The sequence below is a fragment of the Cryptotermes secundus genome, unplaced genomic scaffold, assembly GCF_002891405.2.
Source record: "Cryptotermes secundus unplaced genomic scaffold, Csec_1.0 scaffold358, whole genome shotgun sequence".
NCBI classification, from domain to species: Eukaryota; Metazoa; Arthropoda; class Insecta; order Blattodea; family Kalotermitidae; genus Cryptotermes; species Cryptotermes secundus.
The window spans coordinates 1,786,493-1,809,969 of record NW_019721523.1 but is presented as its reverse complement, the minus strand read 5'-3'; the positions used below and the strand labels follow the sequence as shown (position 1 = coordinate 1,809,969).

The 23,477-nt window shown below is 41.1% G+C and overlaps 2 protein-coding genes across 2 annotated transcripts in view; both read left to right on the top strand.

The window, feature by feature from the left end:
* Window positions 1–8,141, top strand: part of LOC111875496 — a 38,564-nt gene extending 30,423 nt beyond the window's left edge. The window contains exons 12-16 of the mRNA XM_023871793.1: window positions 1,481–1,694; window positions 1,779–1,993; window positions 2,941–3,138; window positions 4,369–4,504; window positions 7,887–8,141. Coding sequence (XP_023727561.1) covers window positions 1,481–1,694; window positions 1,779–1,993; window positions 2,941–3,138; window positions 4,369–4,504; window positions 7,887–8,035 — 912 coding nt within the window. The 3' untranslated portion in view covers window positions 8,036–8,141. The remainder of the gene's footprint in view (window positions 1–1,480; window positions 1,695–1,778; window positions 1,994–2,940; window positions 3,139–4,368; window positions 4,505–7,886) is intronic.
* A 7,829-nt stretch (window positions 8,142–15,970) lies between these two features.
* LOC111875495 (odorant receptor 67a-like) lies at window positions 15,971–23,047 on the top strand. The gene is made up of 4 exons (XM_023871792.2): window positions 15,971–16,247; window positions 17,801–17,905; window positions 21,385–21,540; window positions 22,571–23,047. The coding sequence occupies exons 1-4, from the start codon at window positions 16,161–16,163 to the stop codon at window positions 22,634–22,636; spliced, it is 414 nt and encodes a 137-aa protein (XP_023727560.1). The 5' UTR covers window positions 15,971–16,160; the 3' UTR covers window positions 22,637–23,047.
* Window positions 23,048–23,477: the final 430 nt, after the last annotated feature.

The window sequence follows — 23,477 nt, the reverse complement described above, 5'->3', positions numbered from 1 at the left end:
GCCAATCTTCATTCCACCAATTGCTCCACAATCACCCTCACCTATCATCTGGGGCTGGTACAATAGGCCAGAAGTGGCCGCAGTACAAGGGACTTAGTCCCACCCCACTAGCATTAAAAAAAACAACCAGAACTGTACAAGTTCATGGCCGTACCTCAGAAAAGAGGTTGACTTAGGCAAGTGGTTGGCATGAAGATGACCACAGTTACAGTTCTTGCGTTTATTTCTTAAAAGGAAGTGGTGTTCATAAGATGATATACTGCTAAAGATCTCACTTGATACGGTATACATTACAGTCGTTCCTCAGCATCGTAAATATGATACTCTCGGCCGGATTTCCAACAATACATTACAAAGAATTTTCTTTGAAAAATTCCTGTGTTGTACTTCTCGAGCTTCGTGCAAATTCTCAGAGTCTAACTCACACGCCGTGTCACAGTTCACCGCAGTCCACATCTCAATTTGTGACATCTTTCACCTTCATCGGGTCTCCATGCCATAATCAATGTTAGTAATGTTAAAAATGTAGTTAGTTAGTTATTGGGGAGGGTGGGTTTCCCCATGCACTTAGACCTGTATTGGTCCATTGTGCTTCCCTCTATGATTTCTACCAGTCTCTATATCCTACCGGTACTGGTGCTTACCATCAGTCCCGCCCAGCCAGCGAGACCGGCTCTACTAGCTGAGAGGTATCTATAATGCTTCCCCCATCTACCAGAGGTATTAGAGACTGCTGCTGGGCGGAAAACGTCCGTAATTTGGCTCATTGACCTCCTTTTGGGATATGAGGTTCTTTTACGTGCCGTAAAGCTACGACACGGGACCCACGGCTTAAAGTCCCTCCCGGAGGACTTGTTCCCTGAATGTTTCCGCCCTTAAAAATTCGACGACCTCCGCCGGGTATTTGAACCCGCGTACTACGAGTCATGAGGTGGGAACGTTACCTCTAGACTACGGAGGCCGCTTTGTTAAAAATGTAAGTTGGAGTGTAATAACTGTTAAAAGACTAAAGAAGTATTCGCTCACATAACACGTAACAAGGGTATATACATCTACGAGTTCATTATCTTATTTATTAATTCCGATATCCTAATCATTTCAGAGAAGTATCCATTGTAAGTCAAGTCAAGTCACATTGCTACTGACGGTCAGTCACTCAGTAATTCTTGGTGTCGAACCCCATCTGGGGCTCATGACCACATATTTATTACTTCTTGACAGTTACGGTCTTATTTTTATGGGGCGCCATCTGTGACAAGAGGACGTGTTTGTCTCTTGTATGTGCTGCTGGTCCATGCTGGTCTTTCTCGGGTCCGAGTCCCTTGGGACTCTTGACCATAGTTTCCTGTCTCAGATTTGAGACCGTGACCCTACGACTCGCAGGGTCACGGTGAAGTTATTCGACCCCGCCTCCACACGGGTATATCCATTGCAAATAAGAAGTTACGGTTATATACAGAATGAAATTACTGTCCAACAGGTACTTGCTGGAAATGAGTCTCTCGAATTTGCCAACGGTGCATTTCTGAATGAAGGATACCAAGTAAAATCCGGGTTCCGGAAGGTCCTGGAAGAAGACTTCCTGTCCTCAGTTGAGACTGTGCAGTTTTCAAATTCTGCGGCAGCCGCTGGAGAGATAAACTCTTGGGTTTCAAATCACACACACGGCAAAATCCCAAATCTTGTTTCTCCAGGTAACGAAACATCGCAGTACTCAGCAAAATGCATATCTATGAATGAGTGCATACTTTATTGACTATGTGGAAATATCATTTCAGATTCACTAGACAGCCTTACACGTTTAGTACTGGTTAATGCCATTTACTTCAAGAATTTCTGGAAGACATCTTTTCTGAAGAATGAGACGAGAGATGACGATTTCTTCATTAGACCCAATACATCAAAGAAAGTTCCAACTATGCATCTTAAGAAAAAATTGCTAACAGGCTCTCTTGAAAGTTTGAATTCACGATGGTTGCAACTTCCGTTTCAGGTGAGTTCCATCTTAGAAGAAGAATTGTGTAAGGTTTTGGATTATTGAGCTTCCGTACCAAAATGGAAGTGACAATACCAGAAAATAATACTGTCGAATTATTTCCACCACATCATAAGGCTTTAATAAGAAAATTAATGGCGCTACACACTTGTCTATAGCCAAAACTGTACTTATTCTTTCTAAGGCTTTATATTCTCTATTCATGAGTGAAAATTAAGTAGGGGCCATCTTCAGCATGTCAGTACAAGAATCCGTAGAAACAAATGTCAGTTCGTCCCAAAAGTTGCCATTTTAATAATTATATCAATACGCTTATGTAAAGAGGAAGTAAATAAACATAGAAGTTTATAAACTATTTTTCTAACACATTTTTATTGTATGAGAATATATTTTCATAAAACAGATAGTTTCAAGTATAAATGAATGAATGTATAAGGGGTGGGCCTTCTCGGGCCTTGCACCGCGACCTACAGTGGTCTATTGTTCTTTAGTTTCAAGTAAATAGTGTAGTTATAATTTTCTGGTGCAGAATCTTAGTAATTGAGCTAGAAAAGATTTTTCACTCGTATTATATAAACCGTTACCGGATTAGCTGAAATAAAACATCGCTCCATAAGCAGACACTGTGGCTTCTCTGTATGTTCGCAAGTCTCTGTTTCCGTTTCTTTTACATTTTTATCGTGGCCTGGTTGCGAAGTATTACCAGAGTTTACCATTTCCTACACACGAACTTACGTCTAAATTTCTGTATTAAGTTAGGAGACTGTTATCATACAATTTTTGTTCCAAGTACAGATATTTATGAAACAAGAGACAGCAGCCTGATAACATTATGGGCTCACTGTTATAAAAGATGACCCATAACTTGATTTTCAGCAATTGATTTTCCGTTATGTGAGACGTTTCCATACATGAAACCGACTGAATAATTATGTTCTCCTAAGGGTAATCGATTTTATCTGCTGATAATTCTGCCGAACGAGAAGGACGGCGTAGAGAACTTGGTGAACAGCATCACTGGACCTGAGATCTCTGACCTCATTGAGAACTTAGAGGATCGCGGTTATTCACCGGAAGTTCAGCTGTCTTTGCCGAAGTTCAAGCTGCAAACAACGTTGGAGCTCGGCCCCGCATTGAAAAAGGTACAAAGTATTTGGTGAAACAAAATGTGAAGCTTTCGGGGCTGTCACCGATAATCGTGTAATATTGGTGTTTTTTTCTTTCAATTGTTTTAGACACCTTAACTTAATATAATTATTGACTTTCTGGACATTATCCATCGCCCTGTTTTTATTTAGAAACAACGTTTCGGAGACTGGATTTTGTCTCCGTCCTCATGTAAAGACCTATTCAGTTGGGCCCAATCGATAGAGCTAGTCCCTCTCTCAGGAGTTGGGGACTAGAACAGAGAGAGAGTCCAGCCTCCAGTTTTTAAAAATAAAAGTAGGAGGATGAATAATGTCCATACTACTACTCCGTGGATTTAGTTCACAAGCGAACTACATGAATAATGTCCATAAAGTCAATAACTGTATCAATATATCATCGGCACAAACTTTTAGATCTTAATTGAATTTAAGTTCTGCATTTTAAAATTAATAATCCAAAATGTTTACATGTTATACTCATTTGCTTGTATCTGTTCGTAATAGTACGTTTCCTCTTGCCACTTATTACAGATCGAAATATAAATACTTTCGATAATGAAAATGCTGAATTCTCAAGAAGAACTTGTGTGGTTAGTTACTTAATGCAACGTCAAAGAATTACTTTGCAGAACGTAAAGTTGGTATTGCTGTATGACTGCCGATCATAATACGAAGGCGTTTAGCAGGAGCGGAGATACCAGCACTGCAATGCACTCAGGACCCGGGCAGCCGAAGCAGCTGCGTGGTCACTAGCGGACAGGAATTAGGGCGGAGTTGTTTTGGGAATGGTAAGGTGTATTAACGACCGCCTCTGTGGTCTAGTGGTCAGAGTTCCTGGCTACAGATCCAGAGGTCCCGGGTTCGATTCTCCGTGCTACCAGATTTTCTGAGAAGTAATGGATCTGGAACGGGGTCCACTCAGCCTCGTGAGGATAATTAAGGAGCTATTTCAAGGAAATAGCGGCACGGGTCTAGAAAACCGAGATTAACGGCCGTGGGGATCCGTTGCGCTGACCACGTGACACCCTCGATCCGCAAAAGTTGGCACTGACTTCGTCGACAACCGGCGGTCGCTCGGTCGGTATAGTTAGCTTGCGGACTACAGGCCACGGAGTTAAGGGGTATTAACGCCGGGTCTTGCATTAGTGACCGAAAGTAACACAATAAATAGTTCGAAGCAAAGGCGAGGTTTGCATTACAGATTGACGTGCTTCTGTTTCTCAGATTGGTCTGACTGACATATTCACTGACCGAGCAAATCTGACTGGGATCTCGGAGGAGCCTGTAGCTGTGTCACAAGTGATCCAGAAGGCAGAGATTGAAGTAGATGAGGACGGAGCAACAGCCGCTGCAGCAACAGGTACTGCCAACTGTAACAGCTAGATCCCTCAATACGCTCCTAGCAGGGACAAGGAACTGTAAGGGAGTGCCTGGTAGATGTATACCTTACTGATTTTAGGTTTCGCAGTCCTTAACTTCTGCCGATCCCAGTGGCCGCGCGGCCTAAGGCATGAACTGTCTTCGTCAGCTAGAACACTGAGATCGTGGGTTCGAATCCCACTTGCAGCATGGATGTCTATGTACGTTTATTCTGCGTTTGTGCTGCCCTGTGCTGATCCCCCATCCAAAGAGTCCTGACGACTGTGGAAAGTACAATAAACTAAAAAAAAGCGGTGAAGGCCCAACAAAGAGCTGTAGAATCATAGATAGATAGTCCTTAACTTCTTCTGTTAAATCAGCTCTCGGGTGTTTATGCCGTGTGCATGTGGGCAGTGCTGACGACGTTTAGAAGGTACAGGCTACTTACATCTTCAGGATCGGTGTGTAGAGCAGCATAGGTAGATTCAGTCTTGATTTGAGCCTGATCAGGACTCATTATCATCAGTCATCACGCACCATCACTGTCATCAATGTCATAGACGTGTCTTCGATACTTACGGAGGCGTGGGGGGGCAGAGGGTCGTACTCCTTGACAGTGAGAGGGCTTTGTCATTTCAGTGGGTACTAATTTTGCTGCTCAATAGCAGTACAAAACAAATTTTCGGTGCACTCCTAGAGTGTCCTGGCATAGTCATATGTGTGTATTATATGCAGTTTGTCACACCACTAATAATACACAGACATTTTCATTAGAGGAAGTTCGTCTATTGTGGGCCCTGTGGTTAATGTGAGTACTGTGGATCAAATTTTGACCGAGGATTTGGGCAAACGGAAGGTCTGTGCACGGTTTGTACCGCACGCGCTGTCAGGCGATGAAAAACATGCCAGAGTGGAACACTGCAAAGACATGTTACGGTCGGCCCAAAGTGATACAAAATTTACAAAATCGATTGTTACTGGTGACGAGACATGGTGNCCAGATTTGGCTCGAGCAGATTTCTTGTTGTTCCCAAAAGTTAAGTTGGCGATGAAAGGTGACGGTCACGACACATCCAGGACATCCAAAGGAAATGTAAATGTTTTCAAAAACTTTTCAATCGATTCCAGCTATGTATTGTTTGAGAAGGAGACTATTTTGAATAAAAAAAGTGAAGGCCCATAGGGTTGTGAGACGTTAAGGGTCCCACATTACCTTGACAATCGGCTCAAAGATGGCGGTAAGGTTGTCAGCCTGACGCGCTAGCAGCTCTTTACTCCACAGGAAAATTATTTAATTAATTCCTGGTACTCATTTCTGTTAGAAGCTGAGTAAACTCCAGGGCTTAGTGCGGCCGGAAGGATTAGGTCAATTGAAAAAAATCCAATGACCTAATTGGGACTTGAACCCGCGACCTTCCGGCTAGTAGCATAGTACCTTAACCACTATGCTACCGCGTACCCCCTATTTTGAATAATAAGAGTGAAATTTTGTAAATAATTCATGACTTGTATTTTTAATGAACACAGTCCTAACAGAACCTGGACACACTATGTACGCACTATGTTATATGTAATAGTAGTTCCCTCATATGTTGTTATTGCTTTCTGAAGATGGTCACAACTGACCGAAACATATAAAGACACTATATAAATATATACTGAGTCACACTGGACGGTGTTGTCAAACTAGTGTGACGGACCAGAATGAATGAAGTTAAATTTGTAAATTTCACATGAAATAAATATTCGTAATTTGTATATTATAAATGCTTATCATCATATAGCGGGCCAGAAACAACCAGTAGCAAATGATAAAATATTAACATGTTAAGTCTGTAGAGATATTGGGTTTTCGGAATTTATCCATCGTCCTGGTTTTAAGATAACTAAGAAAAACACGACGTTTCGGAAACTGGATCTGTTTCCGTCCTCAGGTGAGGGAAAACACCTATTCTGTTGGGTCCCTTAGAAAGAGCTAGCCTCAATCACTGGGTCAAAAAAGTCCGAAAACCCAATATCTCTATGTGTTATATACCATCGTCAGAATCCTATAGTAACTACGTGTTAAGTCTGGTATAATACTTTTCATTAATTGGATTTCTTTGCCCTACAGCCATCATAATTAAAACTCTTAGTGCAATACTGCCTCCTCCTCCACTTGTGTTCAGAGTGGACCATCCCTTCATAGCATTCATCGTGGACGATCTCAACAAGCTGCCGCTATTCGCTTGCAGAGTCACCGACCCCACGGCTTCGTAATGGGAAAAACAAATTTCAGTCAAAAAAAAAAGTCTTTCATTAAAGAAGAAATTGTGAAATAAAATGTTATCTGAAATATTTAACAGACAATTCAATAGCACTTAAGTAATGTTGAGCTTTGGTGTATATCTGTATTTGCTCTTCATGGTGAAAAGAGTTCTATGAATCCTATCCTACTCTATTAAATTCTGGTTGAACTTATATGATTTATGTGTGCCACCAAAAATTGTTCACTTTCTTCTCGAAGAATGTGATGCAACATTGGAGAGAGAGAGAAAGAGAGAGTGCGCGCGCGCATACACGAGAGTATATATATATATATAGTATATAACGGAGCCATGAAATTTCACTTTCAACGATCAAACCTCAAAACGTGGCAACCAGTTCTGTTAAATATAATTCAACATTAATTTATTCATATTGAAGAAATATAAATTTTATATATGTGCCAATTCTAGATCATGTGTACGTAGGCCTATACGATAGACCAATAAGTTTATTCGCGATGTAGTTATTTTATTTAAATATAAATCCGTCATTTTAATGCAGTCTTCTTTCTTACACAATATGTTCCATTTGTAGCACAATTTGAAAAGCTACTGAGAATATCTAAAATCGCTTTACCACAAAGAATACAGATAGAACGAATCCATTTTCATATTGTGACGTATCGATCCACTGCTAGGCAACGGCTCGATGTTCACGTTCCCGCGAAGACAGATTCTTGGTAAACAACCCATTGCTGCGTAACGCGTACAATAATACGCGACAATAACGGACACCCAGTGCTAGGCAACGGAGCTGTAAACGAGCGGCTATGACAATACGCGACAAGAATGAAAGCTGTTTCTGTGGGGTCCGTGCCGAGTCTATATAACGAGCATGTTTGTAGTGCCGTAGTTAACACTAATCCTTAGAATATTATAATTATTTGTAGTTACGACTTCTGAGTGTCCAATAAATCTATTTATCTAATCCATGATCCATTATTATTAGTCACGTTAACCCGGAATACATTACAATATTTTGGTTTATTTTGACTCATAACATGACTCCTTTCTACAGCATTTGATACTTTTCATTGTACAGAAACACATGAGGTAATATAAATGCTTATCTTACAGCTGTAATTGGTGTCCTTATTACTGCTGTGGGTGTGAAACCTGTTCCAGTAGTGTTCAATGTGGATCGCCCGTTCCTCGCATTCATCGTGGACAGTTTCAATAAACTGCCCCTCTTCGCTAGCAGAGTGATCGATCCTACGACTTCGTAACTATCACCTGGTTATAGTTCTCGGGCAGCGGGACACAAGTTCAGTTGTAGGGGCATATATTTTTTGGGTTATTATAAAATTTTGAAATAAATCTGCATTTAAAATATTTTCGATAAATTTTAGTATTTCAAACCTCGCTTGTTCCAAAATGACGTTGGAGTCTTGCTACACATCAACAGATTTTTTTCGTGGTGAAAATGTTTCCATTTTACCCTCTGTCTTTTCTTACTTTAGTCCATAATTTTATATTATGCATGTTTATACACACACAGCATACCTAATATCGTAATATATTGTCACATGTATTTATGACTATAGACGGGGTTTGGATCGGTGAATAGATTTACTGACCACTTACAGGCCGTAACTACAAATAACTATAACACTATTGGTGATTTCCACACTACAGATCACTCAACACTAAGTCTCCTCAGTCTACTCTCACCAGACTTTACTTGGTAATAGCTCTCAACCATGGCTGTTCCTCTGCAATGTCTTCACTAGACGTGTCCTGGAAACAAATCTTAGCAATGGAGAATCTTCTGTTGTCCGCTGCTTAACTCTCCACACCTAAACTCACACCTCAACTGACTCCTGTAGTGTCGATTGTCTTCAAGATAACTCCTCGGCACGGACCCCACGGAAAACACTATTTTCTGTTGTCAAGAATAAGTGTCTAATGGTCCGTTACCTTGCAATTGATATATGAGAACCACATAGAAAACACGTCTGGTTCTATTGTTGCGAGAGCGTATTTCGAGCGTTGTCTAAAAGTGGGTCTACATGTCACAATATAAAATTGTGCAATAAAATGGCACAAAATTGTCGTTCAGATGTAAAAATAAGTAAAGCTATCCCTGTAACATGCCGTGAAGGCCCATAGGGTTGTGAGACGTTGAGGGTCCCACATTATCTATACAATCGGCTCAAAGATGGCAGTAAGGTTGTCGGCCTTACGCGCCGACCGCGCTTTACTCCCCAGGAAAAGTATTTAATTAATTCCTGATACTCATTTCTGTTAGAGGCTGAGTCAGCCCCAGGGCCAAAGTGCGGCCGGAAGGATTAGGTCAATTGAAAAAAAAATCCAATGACTTCATCTGACTCGAACCCGCGACCTTCCGACTTGAAGCATAGTGTCTCAACCAACTACGCTACCGCGTGCCCCCGTCGTTCAGACGTATAAAATTATACCGTCCCTTTTGATGGCACTCTAAACACCATCGAGGTGTTACATTCCCTTGTCAAGTTTATCTTTCGTATTAAATAAAGCTACTTACGTATGTATATACACTGTTATGACGAAATGAAAGGTGTGAAAATTTAGAAAGTTTCCGTTAAGATAATAACGAAGTATCGAAAGGTTCGCGCTGCAGGAACGCAAGTCAGCTAGTAAATTCCGAACACGAAGTATATATCTTCAGTGTATTATGTCTATTCTAAGGGCATTGACAATTTTGTGTAGTGTACTACACAAAGGAACATTTTATTCGTTGGAGATGATGTCACACTTCCGCTGCGGCACACCATTTGATAACGTGCAGGACTGGAAAGAATATGGGAGAAATCAGAGAAAATTAAGAGCATGAAAGTGTATACACCAAATGATGAGATTATCCGAAGGATTCACAGCGGGTGTTACACTGGTATATACTGTATGTACGTACATACGCGTATACGTATATACATAACCTTACATTCTGTACACACGAAGTGTAAGGTAATTATGCATACACAGTTGTAGATCCAGTAGTTCCTGACGTTGGGAATTCTACTGAAGACTGCAGTAGTCCAAAATGTTGTCGAAGGTGAAAATAACAATAGGGTAGAATATCAAGGGAATTGCATGAGTGACTTACGTTAAACAGTGTTAACTGATGAACTGTACTAAATTATCTTATTTTGTGGAATGTGAATATTCGATACAGTGTCTACAGGAGTCTGACATTTGACTGTATCCTTAACTACATGAATATGTTGTATATTTCTTCACGATAAATTTCAATATTCTTTTTTCGACCTAGGCTTACGCCTTGTTTTCTCGAGTGGTTTATTCCTTTCTACAAATTTTACGTACAATATTTCTTCTGTCACCCATACCCGATAAATTTCCCACCAAACTCATTTGTGTGACGTTATGTAACATGCTACTATGTTATGGTGAGAAGCTGTTAGTCCCCACCCAAATCCAAGCTGGAAGCCAACCCCCTTTCGCCTACCCGCAGTATTTTGTTTAATATTGTATATTTACAGTTAACGGTGATATTAGTGGGCCCTCCGTTCGTTCGTTACCCCAGAACTCGAAATTCAGAATTACAATCGGCCGGCCATTTAAAATATTTTCACACGTGTGATAGCTAGTACACGTGTGTGCGTAACAAAGTAGCAGACATACATCTCATGCCAAGTCATGTGACAACACTCAGTGAATTTCCCGAAGATACTCCTACGCGTGTACTAGTGAAATTAAATCCAGGATTGCCATGGCAAAAGCTGCATTTAGCAAGAAGAAGAATCTTTTTACCAGCAAATTGGACTTAAATTTGAGGAAGAAACTAGTGAAATGCTACATTTGGAGCATAGCTCTGTATGGGGCTGAAACATGGACACTTAGGGCAGTAGATCAGAAACATCTGGAAAGTTTCGAAATGTGGTGTTGGAGAANTGTTTTGGAAGAGACTGTGGACCTGTCGTCTGACAGATTACTGATGATGATGACTCCTACACTTCACCTGCATCCGAGGCGTGTTATGATGGACTTGTCTGTAACACGGCAAAACATTGATAATATGCACGATTCACTTCTCTTACGTCACCGTTACAGCCTTCATTATTTTATTATATTATTATTATATATGGGATAATGGCATATCAAAGTAACGCTTCATCTGAAAATCTAAGTAACATGTAAACGCCTTCCTTTTTCAGAACCTCTCTTTATTGAATGTTGAAAGAGTCAACACCAAAACGCTACGAGTATTTTTACTGTGAATATAGTAGCGTAGTCGGTATAGCGACTGGCTACGGGCTGGACGACCGAGGGTCCGGAGATCATGTCCCGGTAGTGTCAAGAATTTTCTCTTCTCCACATGGTCCAGACCGGCTCTGGGGTCTACCCCACCTCCTACCCGGGGTAAAGCGGCCTAGGCTTGAAACTGGCCACTGAGCTCCAGCTAGTGTCGAGGTCAAGAAAATGTGGATTTATATATCCACTCCCACAAACGCCTTCATGGCGTAATGCTTGATTAATTGAGCACAGTCACAACTTTACCTCACAGAGTTTATTAACCCACAAATATCAAATCTTAAGACCCCATGTCTTATCAACATATGCAGTTCTTGGTCGCCATGTCTGGTTGCCCTAAGATAGGTAGCGAAATGTTTAATTTAAATAACAAAGATATTTCGGCGTAAAACTTTGCTGACTACCAAAATCAGAAGTATTAAAATACACCGATATATATGTAATTAGCCGGTCACGGCAGCCGAGCGGTCTAAGGCATGCACTATCTTCGCTCGCTCGGAAGCCGGAATCGTGGGTTCGAATCCCACTCAGGGCATGGATGTTTGTGTGCATTTTTCTGTGTTTGTGTACGAGCTGATCACCCGACCACGGAGTCCTACCATATGTCTAAGATCTAGTAAAACCGAAGTGAAACGGAGAGTTTCATGGAGGTAGGCCTAGGCCCAAATGAGGGCTGTAGTGCCAATAAAAAAATATATATATATATGTAATTAACGTGTTCAAAGCAAACAGATGAGGCCTAATGAAGTTTGCATGTCAAGCAACGACAGCTGCTGTGTAAATGTTTAAAAAGAAAGTTCTTATTAAATTTCCACCGCACTTAAAGTAATTTTTCGTAATTGTTGTCATAAAGTAATTGGGACCAAAATATTTGTACTTGAGGGCCTATTATGAAGCAAATTTACTTTATGACAAGTCACAGTAATGGCGTCTTTACTTTCGAGGAAGAAGCATATTGCTCCATAGTTCAGGTACAGTGACGGATTGTGAATGATAAGAGTGAAACTTCAGTCTGTGGGATTCTTTTACACGTCGATTAATCAAAAATCGATTTATTGGTGTATTCTGAATCAAGTAACTGCGTTAAAAATGGCTTCGCTACACTTCACGCAACTAGAATTAAACGTAATAACCCTGCTTCGACTAAACGGTATACCAACAAGCGGCCTCCGTAGTCTAGAGGTAACGTTCCCACCTCATGACTCGTAGTACGCGGGTTCAAATACCCGGCGGAGGTCGTCGAATTTTNCCGGTCTCGCTGGCTGGGCGGGACTGATGGTAAGCACCAGTACCGGTAGGATATAGAGACTGGTAGAATATCATAGACGGAAGCACAATGTACCAAGACAGGTCTAAGTGCATGGGGAAACCCACCTTCTCCAATAACTCACTAACTAACTAACTAAACGGTATAACAAACACCACAAATAATTTTCAATATTTTGAGACGGAAATTCCCCATTCGGATTTTATTATGGCGAGGGCACGCCAAGGAAACTGGCAACCGCAACGCAACCTCAATTTCCGAGAATCGTATCAGGCTGAGTTGAATATATGTTACGGTGTTGCCGATTCCTCAATTTGCGCCTCTCCAATCAGTAACGTGTGTTCAACTCAGGCTGATAACAATTCTCGGAAATTTCGGTTGTGTTGCAGTTGCCAGTTTCCTTGGTGGGCCCTCACCATTAAAGTTTTTCTGAATGCAGAATATAAAGGCAATCTGAATGCGACTGTAAAACATTATAAGCATGACTCCAAATGGTATTCATATCTTATCAACTTATCGTTCTATCAACACGACCGTAACGAAACTTCTTTTCTCGGACATTTCACCATGATCTAAATAGCTAGAAAACATAGCACCGAATGGCAAGATGAGAGTCGAATGAAGAATTGGAAACCATTTTGAAGGAATCCGTTGTGGTCCAATTGAGGCACTATATCTGAACTTGTCTGGAGGGACTTAGATATACCACGAAGAATCTCAGTCATTAAAGCCGTTGGCCCTGCCAAGATTCGAACCGGGCACCTCCAAAATATGAGTCAAAGGTATTATGCTACGTCAACCCATTCGGCTCAAGAAATTACATCACTTATAATTCTGAAAACGAATTAAACCAATAAGACACTCGTACGGACCAAATAAAGTTAACGCATTCAAGAAGTATAAACCAAAAGTTGAAACGTTGCTGAAGAAGGCATACATTATGGCAAAGATGGCGTACGATTAATTTTCACAACATAAACTGTATAAATTAAGATTCTCTTCTGATTATATGATTATGACATTAAAATTCATACCGCTTCATTACTTTTATGATTTTCGAGCCTTAACACATTGAAGAATGCCGTCTTCTGGGATGCTGCGCCGTGTAGATATTGTGTAAACCACCTGCTCACGCTGGTTCCTCGTTCGCGGAATTTTATACCCTGAGGATGGAGACGATACGTTCCTCTGAAACGTCGGTTTACACAATATCTACTTGGCGCCACATCCTAGAAGACAGCATTCTGCATAGTCAGCTCCGTGAAAATCTCAAATCATACTTAACACACTGAGTTCTGGACGAAATCTGCGAATATCCTGCAGGGACGAGCCACCTCTGATCCTTACGAAGTATTTACAAATGAAATATCAAGGACCTATACATTTCATACGAAGAATTTTCAAGAATGTCTATCTCTTTTAGGTATTTGATTGATAACATGCAGTTTAATTAGTTTCTTAAAGTCAGGTCTCATAAAAATGTTATAAGTTCCGCAGAAACGTTTTATCTATACATGGAAACACAGCACATTTCTTATATTCGTTCAGCGTAAAGACATCCGCTCAGTTAACCTGACAGTTCTCGATCTTCAGACGTCATTAGTGCACATAAAATGCAGGAGATATTTCATCTAGAGAGCCTAGTGATTTATTAGTTGTTCTTTCGGAACACAAGAGTCGAAGCTTGTCACCTCTGGCGATAAATGAATCCAGAAGCAGGATGGAACCAATGGAATGTTTGGATCTGAATCTCAGGCTACTGAAGATGTGGCCAGTCTGCCCACTTGATGAAGTCAGCTCATCGGCATGGATAAATATTCTACATAAATGTTACACAGCCTTCACAGTAATTCTCTTCTTTTCGATGAGTCTGCCGGGGCCCCTTTTCTATGTCTTCGAAGATTACACTTTGGAGGACGCCATCGAAATGATGAGCATTCTTCTAACTCAACTCAGAAGCGGTATGAAAATGATGACTTTTATCGTATACAAAAAAGAGATTCAAGAACTCATCAATGCCTTGTATGAGAACTTCTACATCCACGGCAGAAACCTCACCGCTGAGGAGTCGAGCATTATTCGGCAAGCAATTAAACACGCGAGGAGGATAACAATAGGTTACTTCGTCCTTATATTCCTTTTGATCTGGTCAATGATACTACATCCCATCACCTTCAACTCAACAGATCAGGTCGAGTCAGCTGATGCAAATCACACCGCCACACTTCCAAGACTACCATTTAAAACCTGGTACCCGAAATGGGACCCCACGAAGAGACCGCAGTTTGAAATTGAATACGCAGCCCAGGCTATCCTCACTGTTTTGGAAGCTTCGAGTGTGGGCTCGATTGACCCATTTTGCGCCACTCTCATGATCTACGTGGCTTCTCAGTTCCAGCTTCTTAGCATTTCCCTGAATAACATTAAGAAGAACGCATTACTGAAATCCGGGCCGGGAATATACAGAAAGAGCGCAGAGGGCAGTTATCCGAAACGAGTATCTACTTTAGACAAAAATTCGTTGTTGCCTGTGATGCCAGAACACACTGGAAACAACATCCAAAGAAATGTTAGTGACAATTGGTGCATGGACAACTTAGATTTGAATAATTTACAAGGAATTAATGTATCGTTAAAATCTGATGAAGGAAAGCAAATTCTATCTATGACTGAGTCCTATGGGCAAACTGAAAGAGAAACAATTATTTATATCAAGAAATGTATCAAGCACCACCAGTCTCTTCTCACGTAAGTACATAGAAAAAAAAAACAGTTTCTTTCCGTATGGAGCTAAATAAGAATCTTCATATTGCAGTTGACTTCCAAACCATGGCATTATTGCATTCAGCCTACTTTATGTTTAATTTTCCGCGTCTGAATATTCAAATTAATGAAAGTACGCATCGCGCCACGTTTGTTCAACATTTCCATTAACGGGACCTTAAAATTTATTTTAAAATTACAAGAAGCCAACACCTTAGGAGGGGGTAGAGATCTCTGAAACGTTGGTTTTTAACTTAACATTGAGCAGAATGGTTGCACGAAGGTTCTTAGCGCATTTTTCACTGTGAAAACTGCAAATCTTACATACATTAGCAGTATTTTTTTACATGAGCAAAAACTGTAACACAGAAATTTTAATCTTGCGTGTTTCTGAATTCAATGTGCAATGAGCAGGATTAGCAGCAGAAGAAATGTAAACAATTTAGCTCGTCACAAATTCCTCGCCTTTTTCGCTAACGACAAACATAAATCGAAGACAATATCGTCTTTCAAAGAACTGTGTTTGGCATAATATTTCTGGAGCATACGAGTTAACTGACTGGCTACTAATGTTTATTAGCTTCTTCAAAAGTCAAGTACTGTCTCCACAGCGTAATTAGTGAACAAGGGGAACAGGAGGGACAACCAGGTTAGAGTGATGGAGGGAGAGTCAGCTGTCGCTAATCACAGAACACGTGAGTTTATAATTAACGACTGATTTTTTTTATATATTTGAATTTCCTTCTCAATCCTTCACCGCCTTCTTTTCATACTCAGTTCTTCCTTTCTTTCTTTTGTTATTTACCTTTCATTTTCGGTACTTTTGTTTCTCTTAATTATTCTTTTTCTTTATTAAGTTTTTCTACATTTCTGCCTATATTTTACCATTCACGTTTCTTCCTATTTATCTTTACATTTTCTTTCCTCTCCCTCTCAATCTTCCTTTGTTCTCTTTTACTTTCTTTTCTCTTCTGCAATGACATGGGTTATTGCTCAGAAAGGTTTTGAAAGAGTATTAGAGTGTGTTTTGAATTCCTATCTCAGGCCAATTTTTCTACAGGTATGTTGTGAACATGAATAAATGCTTCAGCACTCTGTTCTTTGTCCTGTTTCTGACGGCGTCGCTGCTAGTTTGTTTGCTGGGATTTGAAGTTATAGTGGTAAGACTCTGAACAATGTGACAGTAATTATGATTGTGATAACAAAAATGGAAAAATATTATTCTTGATTATAATTAGTTACTAAGCTATATACATACATTTATTATTTTTTGCATCTATTTTATTTTGTCAAACTTTCTCTTTCTCTGTGATAAGAGAAAAGAAGTTGCCCCTGTGCTTAATTAATTAAGCATCACTTCGTTACGCTGTACGGGTGAGTGGAGGTATATTTCTACCGTTCTTGACCTGGGAACTAGATGGAGGCAAATGGTCAGATTCACGCACCGGCCGCTTTATCCCCAGGAAAAAGACCCCGGTACCCATTTGATAGAAAGGCGGCTGGGCCCCAGATTCGACCTAGAAGCTACAGAATAGAGAAAGATTTCCTGCCCCTGATCGAGTCGAACCCCGGCCGCCCAGGCCGCAGCCAGTCTCTATACAGGCTGATCTCTCCATGTTCGTCACTCACTCGCTCACTCATAGAGCTGAACCCTTCTTAAGAAGCCGCTATTTGTGCAGCTACTCAAGAAATTCCCAGCATCTTATGGAACCCGAAGGTTCATTACCGTGTTCACAACTGCCCTCCACTGGTCCCTATCCTGAGTCTGATCAATCAAATGCATACCATCCCATCCTATCTCTCTAAGATCCATTTTAATATTGCCCACCCACCTACGCCTTGGTCTTCCCAGTGGTCTCTTTCCATCTGGCTTTCCCACCAATATCCTATATGCGTTCCTCTTCTCCCCATTCGTGCTACATGCCCTGCCCACCTCATCCCCCTTGACTTGATCATTCTAATTATACTCGGAGAAGAGTACAAGTTATGAAGCTCCTCATTATGTAGTTTTCTCCAACCTCCTGTTACTTCATCTCTCTTCGATCCAAATATTCTCAACACCCTCTTCTCAAACACCCTCGGTCTATGTTCCTCCCTTAATGTCAGAGACTAAGTTTCACACCCATGCAGAACCACAGTCAAAATTATAGTTTTGTAGATTCTAATTCTTATATTTTTGGACAGCAGACAAGGAGACAAAAGGTTCTGGACTGAATGGTAGCAAGCATTACTCAGAGTTCAATCTCCTCTTAATTTCCTCCTGAATCAGGTTTTGATTTGTTATCGTCGTTCCCAAATATCTGAACTGTGCCACATTTTCAGAATATCTGTTTCTTATCTTTATGTCATGATTTTGCCCTGTATTTTGGTGACGAGACAGCAACTTGATTTTCTCTGTCTCTCCATGTTCGTAAGGACGGACATATACTCCCGCTGATCAATCACCTCTCATCACAGTCTGAGAATGCCAGAAAACCTGAAAGTTAGGAACAAGAGTGATTTTATTATTTTTCTCTACTATTATCTCAGAATATGACGAAAAATAATCCCGCCGGCAAGATCTGGATTGATGACTGCAGTTTGGATGTGGTCCACTGTATCCGAATGTCTGTACAGTGCTCCTGCTTTATGGTATTTCGCTACAGCTTTGTTTCATGTTAGACATAATGACATGCTCCTAAAATGTTGCATATTATTTTCTTTGCCTGGCCAGGTTCCACCGCCAGGACTGCTGTTCGCGCGGGTGCTCCTCCACTTGTCGGCCACTGTGCTTGAGCTGTGCTTCTTTTGCTGGTACGGCTCCGAACTTATGCAAAAGGTAATAAACTAAAGTGATTGACACGAGATTGAGTTCTTATTAAAATTTATGTTCCTGTAGCGTATGAAGACAAGGCAAGAACTAAAGGCCATTATATATAATTTTATTTTGTAATGAATTTTGCCCAACATTTCAAGAGTTTTCAGATTCCACCAGAATAGAATATTTTCGGTCGGCAGTTACGTCATTTGTCCATGAAATATACTTATTTGAGATAAAATTTCATCATTTGAAATTGTCCCGGATACCCTGATCGAGTTCTTCCTTACCCTTAACACTTGTTAAAGTCAACGGCCACCAAAACTCTTTATTATCAATACTTGTTCTTTGATGGGAGGTTAGAGACAACTACAAAATGATTAACTTCATAATTTGTATTCTACGCCAAATATAATTAGAATGCTAAAGTCAAGGTGGTTGAGATGGGAAGGAGATGCTGCACATAAGGGGAGAAGACGAATGCATACAAGGTTCTGGTGGGAAAGCTAGAAGGAAAAAGTCCAGCAGGAAGACCTAAGCGTAGGGGGAGGATGATATTGAGATGGATGTTAGAAAAATAGAATGGGGTGGCATGAACTGGATTCATCTGGCTCCGTGAACACAGTAATAAGAAATCGGTTTCTACAAGATACTGGAAAATTCTTGAGTAGATGAGCAATTTCTGACTTCTCAAAAATACTTAGCTCCATGGAATTAGTTCAACTGAGCTGCTATTCTTCTGGAGATGTTATAATTTTCACACTCTCTGACATCAGATGCCAGATCACTGATCATTTGCTCTCGTTTGGTGAAATTCTGAAGCCGTGCTAAAGGGGTCTAAGTGCTATCATTACAAAGAAGACAAGAGTAACCAGCTAGATGCAGCTGAGGGACTGGTCATAGCGTTGGGTCTGAGACGCTCATGGCTGTAACTATCAAGTTCACGTTCGGCGCATAGAGAGAAAGCCTCCATCTTCAGGACCGAAACAAATAAAGCAACCAAGAAAATAGCAGAAGCAAGCGGCAGGCTGAGTCTGCTTCTACTGGTGTCTTATTTGGCTCATTCTTCGAAAGTGAAAATGGAGATGTTATATTCCTCCGAATTACTGGGCTTCCTCTGGGCTATAAGGCATTACAACCCAGAAGACTGAACTCTTCGAGGCTAATTACATCAGCTATCTTTTTCAGTGCTACCAACAAGACTTTTGAGAGAGACTAAAGGTTTCTTTAAATTTATACTTTCCCTTGCGTATTTATGGATTGGCTCTCACCTACGGAACCAGAGAATGGTCCAGTTTTTTTATTGCTAGTGGGGTGGGAGTACGTCCCTTGTACTGCGGCCACTTCTGGCCTATTGTACCAGCCCCAGATGATAGGTGAGCGTGATTGTGGAGCAATTGGTGGAATGAAGATGGGCAGGGGAAACCGAAGTACTCGGAGAAAACCTGCCCCAGCGCCACTTTGTCCACCACAAATCCCACTTGACTAGACCCGGGATCGAACCCGTGCCGCAGCGGTGGGAAGCCAGTGACTAACCGCTTGAGCCATGGCGCTGCCTGTATGTTCCAGTTAGTTCGTACGGGAACTCGACGGTACTGGGTCACATGACGGATTGCGTAGGAGCATATAGATGCAGACGAGCTGTCTATAAAATATCTTTTGATTATCCTTTGTCATATTTCTATACGTTTAATTAACCCCACAAAACGTCGTGGTAACAAAAAAAAAGTGGTTCCGATTTCAAATTTCGGTTCGGAGACCGTCTATTTGAATGAGTTTTTAGTGGATCTCCTCGATTCAAGGAAACTTACAGAATATTTAATCATATATAATATAATAATAAAATATAATATTTAAAGCGGGTAACAACAGCTTCCGTCGACGCTCTCTTATTTCACTGATCAAGTTATCATTCGATACTGCACAGAGGCTGACCTATGAAGCTGACAGGGTAAAAGATAAAGTTATCATGTTCTTAACTAATTAAGCAATATGAAGGCGTATGGGGGAGTGGATGTATAGATCCACGTTTCTTGACCTCAGCATTAGCTGGAGGTGAGTGGTCTGTTTCACGTCCCGGCTGCCCCCTTTCACTGGCTTCTGATTTTCAGTTTCATGATCATTTTACAGACGGTAGGTATCCCTGGACGAGTGATCAGCCGGTCGCAAGGCCTCTACCTAAACACAGAATAAACACATACACATACCAAAAATCTATGCCTTATATTGGATTCGAACCCACGATCCCGGCTTCCGAGCGAGCGAAGACAGTACATGTTTTAGACCGCTCGGCTATAGTGACCGGCTCCGGCCGCCTTACCCCTGGGAAAATAGCTCCCGATACCCATTGAATAGGTGGTTGGGTAGACCCCAGAACCGGTTTGGACGAAGTGAAGAAAAGAAAATTCTTGACATTATCGGCACTTGAAATCCGATCCCTAGGTCGTCAGTCCGCAGGCATCCGTTATACCGACAGCGCTAACCCGGTTGACAGGAAGTCTTGAATCATTCAATCATCCAGCTCATTCCATAGCCCATAGTATTCTTGGGCCTTTCATAATTATGCCTGCAGCTGGTTAAGATACCCCATGTGATAAATCCTGCAGGTTTAACAGTGTGTCCTCAGGTTTTCAAGACAGCTCTGACCAACCGGGATACAAGGATACAACGCCTTACGGAGTGCTGACATTTAACCGATATTTCGAAGACTCATATCACCTCCATCTTCAGAATAGGATTGTAAGCCCTGCAAGATACCAGCTCTGCTTGCTGTCTGCTTCATGATGGTTTCTTGCTGGGGGACAAAGATAAAGACGAAATGTTCTACCGAAACATTGGCTTAATTTCAGTGGACTGCATAGCGTTACATGGAAGAAAATAGAACCATTCTTAACCACCGGTGTGAGAACCTCAAACCCTACAATTTTAACCACCCTGCTGCACGTGCTTACTGTACCCACATTTCACACTTACAACAATGAATATTTAATATTTATTTAAAATGTAAAGATACTCCTCAAAATGAGACATAAAAGAACAATTATAAGGAAAGAGAAGATGTTTCAGAAAACTATGGCGTATAAAGGAAGGGACGTATAGGTATATAAAGCTTGTGAAGACTGGATGCGATGTATGAAAGGAGAAATTCGATCACATTTTGCTTGTTCAAGTTACTGCATCCATTCTGTGTGCATTGGCTGTGTTGATGAAGAACATTAAGGGTTGCATCATATCCCGCTCTGTGTTGCAAATTACCCCAGTGGCTGGGCAGCTTGCAAGAAGTACTCTGTGTGTTTTTGTTGTTGTTACTTTAATCCTGTGTGTCGTATTTCCTGCTTTTGGCATAGGCCTTAGGTCCCACAAATATTATAGGATGGAAATGTGTAACAAGTTTTGGTCTAATAATTAAATACGCTTCTGCTGAGAAATAAAACAAAATCTGAGAGTGACTCTAACAGGCAATGGCTTTACTTACGATCAGTGTTTTGTTTTTCCCGCAGAGCGAGGATGTATACCAAGCAGCGTACGGTTGTCAGTGGCAGGACCTCTCCAACGGGACAAAGCAATTAATCTGCATGATCATCATGAAGGCTCAGAGCCCCGTCGCATTGCGAGCGGGATTCTTCGGGGATTTATGCTTACCCACCTTCAGCTCGGTAAGCTGACAGAAAACAAAGACCCGACTAATGTATCATTTCGCAACACTATCACATGACAGAACACGCCATAAACTAGAGACCTAGATTACATTCAAATCAACAAGTTTTACGAGAAACACTTTTTAAATGTAAAAATTTGTGAAATATAACACAAATGATTTCTGACTCTGTGAAGTACGAAAATCGTTCGATGGCAGATTCATGTGCGCAATAGCACATTGAAATCGAACATTAATCTATTTGCCTTTTCTGTTGCTGGATAAAATGTCACTTTTGACCTACTTCATGGAAGCAAGATTGTTATGACAGGTAGATGAGGGGAAGCCATTGGTTCAGTATTCGACCTCAGTTACTATTAAACAATGACTGAGGTTGAATGTTTCATTGTGTTTTAGGTTCTGTTTATTTGGGCTGTAGTCTGTAGGTGGCTACCAACGTTTCGGAGGAACTGTCTGCCTCCACCTCCACCATTCCTGCCTCACATCACTTCGGAATATATTGTGACGTGTTGCGCTATGGATGGCGCCCCTCCCTGCATAGCAACCGCGGCGTCCCGTGTTACGTCACCGCTGTTTACTCGCTTTGCATAGTGACCAGCGTGCTGGGACTCGGCTCACTTCGGCTCCGCTCGGCACGTCACGGCTGGCGGGAAGGGAGGGGCGTCATCCATAGCGCAACACGTCACAATATTTTAAACACGCAATTGCCACTCGCAGTTCACAAATTCATGGATTCGCCATGCTCTTATTGGGATAACATCTAATAATATAACGTTCATACCAAGTTTCGTTAAAATCGACAGATAGGTTTGGAAGTTTAAATAGGACATAAACACAAAGGCACATACACAGACACTATTTTATTCCTAGAAAGAAAAGTAGGCTAAAGTGTGTATTTCTATGTGAAGCGAATTTTTCCACTCTTGTTAATGAAACACGTGTTCTTCAATGTAGTTTGTGCCGTACTTTCGACACACTGTGTTATCTTACTTCACCGTTTCTACAGCATCTTTTTTTTTCTCTTCCAGCTAATGACGAATGCTTACTCTTACATGGCGCTTCTGCGCAAACTCTATGAAGAAGACGATGCCTGAAACTGCACGCTGGTAGTAGCAAGTGGCACAAGGAGAAGAGTCTTCACACACTACAGCACATTATGAATTTCGGATGGAATGGCTACCATTCAAAGCGACAGCTGTTCCTGTCCACGGAAATACAGCGGCACTTAGTTTCAAGACTGGAGTCGTTCAGCACAGAAGATCTGTCCTTTCCTACCATCTGTCTTGTGGCTTCACTTTCTGAACACTAGAAATTTCTCAAATGTTGGCCCAAGCAATTTGGCTCAAGCGCTAACGATTCTGGCTTATATTTCGGAAATGTCCAGTTAGAATTTCGAGTGAGACAGCAGATATCCTGACTTAGGGGTTTTCGCGTGTCACCTGACCCTCGAGCAAATTCCGAGATAAGTATTCGTATTTTTGTTAGGCCATGGTCGATCTCTCTCTCTCTCACATCATTTCGAATTTGTTATCCATCGTCATGCAGCCGTTCCACATTATACAGTCTCAGCCGCTGTTGAATAAATTATAAATACGTAAATAAACTCAACTTGCGTCATGGTTTCACTCGAATTACCACTCTTTCATTTACTCATTATCGTAAAACGTCGTCTACATAAAAGTGTTGCCAAAATTTACAACGTAATAGCGAATCATCGGTCCCGTCCATTTTACCTTTCTAATTTTGTTTTTGTCAACGGAAGAAATTGCAAGGACCACAGAGTTAGGGGCCTTACCAACTGGAGATCGAAGAGTTTATTTACAGTAAACTGAGCATGGGAGATACGAGAATTCAGCACAACGTTTGAGTGAATATGATTCATTCTGTAGGTGGTTTGCAAACAATGTTGTATATTGTCCACATCGCACTTTTGTG

Excerpts from the sequence above, each read along its gene's own strand:
- LOC111875495 (XM_023871792.2), top strand. The coding sequence starts at position 16,161 with ATGAATAAATGCTTCAGCACTCTGTTCTTTGTCCTGTTTCTGACGGCG. Across the intron at positions 16,248-17,800 it reads TGGGATTTGAAGTTATAGTG|GTTCCACCGCCAGGACTGCT; the intron begins GTAAGACTCTGA and ends TTGCCTGGCCAG. Across the intron at positions 21,541-22,570 it reads GCTTACCCACCTTCAGCTCG|CTAATGACGAATGCTTACTC; the intron begins GTAAGCTGACAG and ends TTTCTCTTCCAG.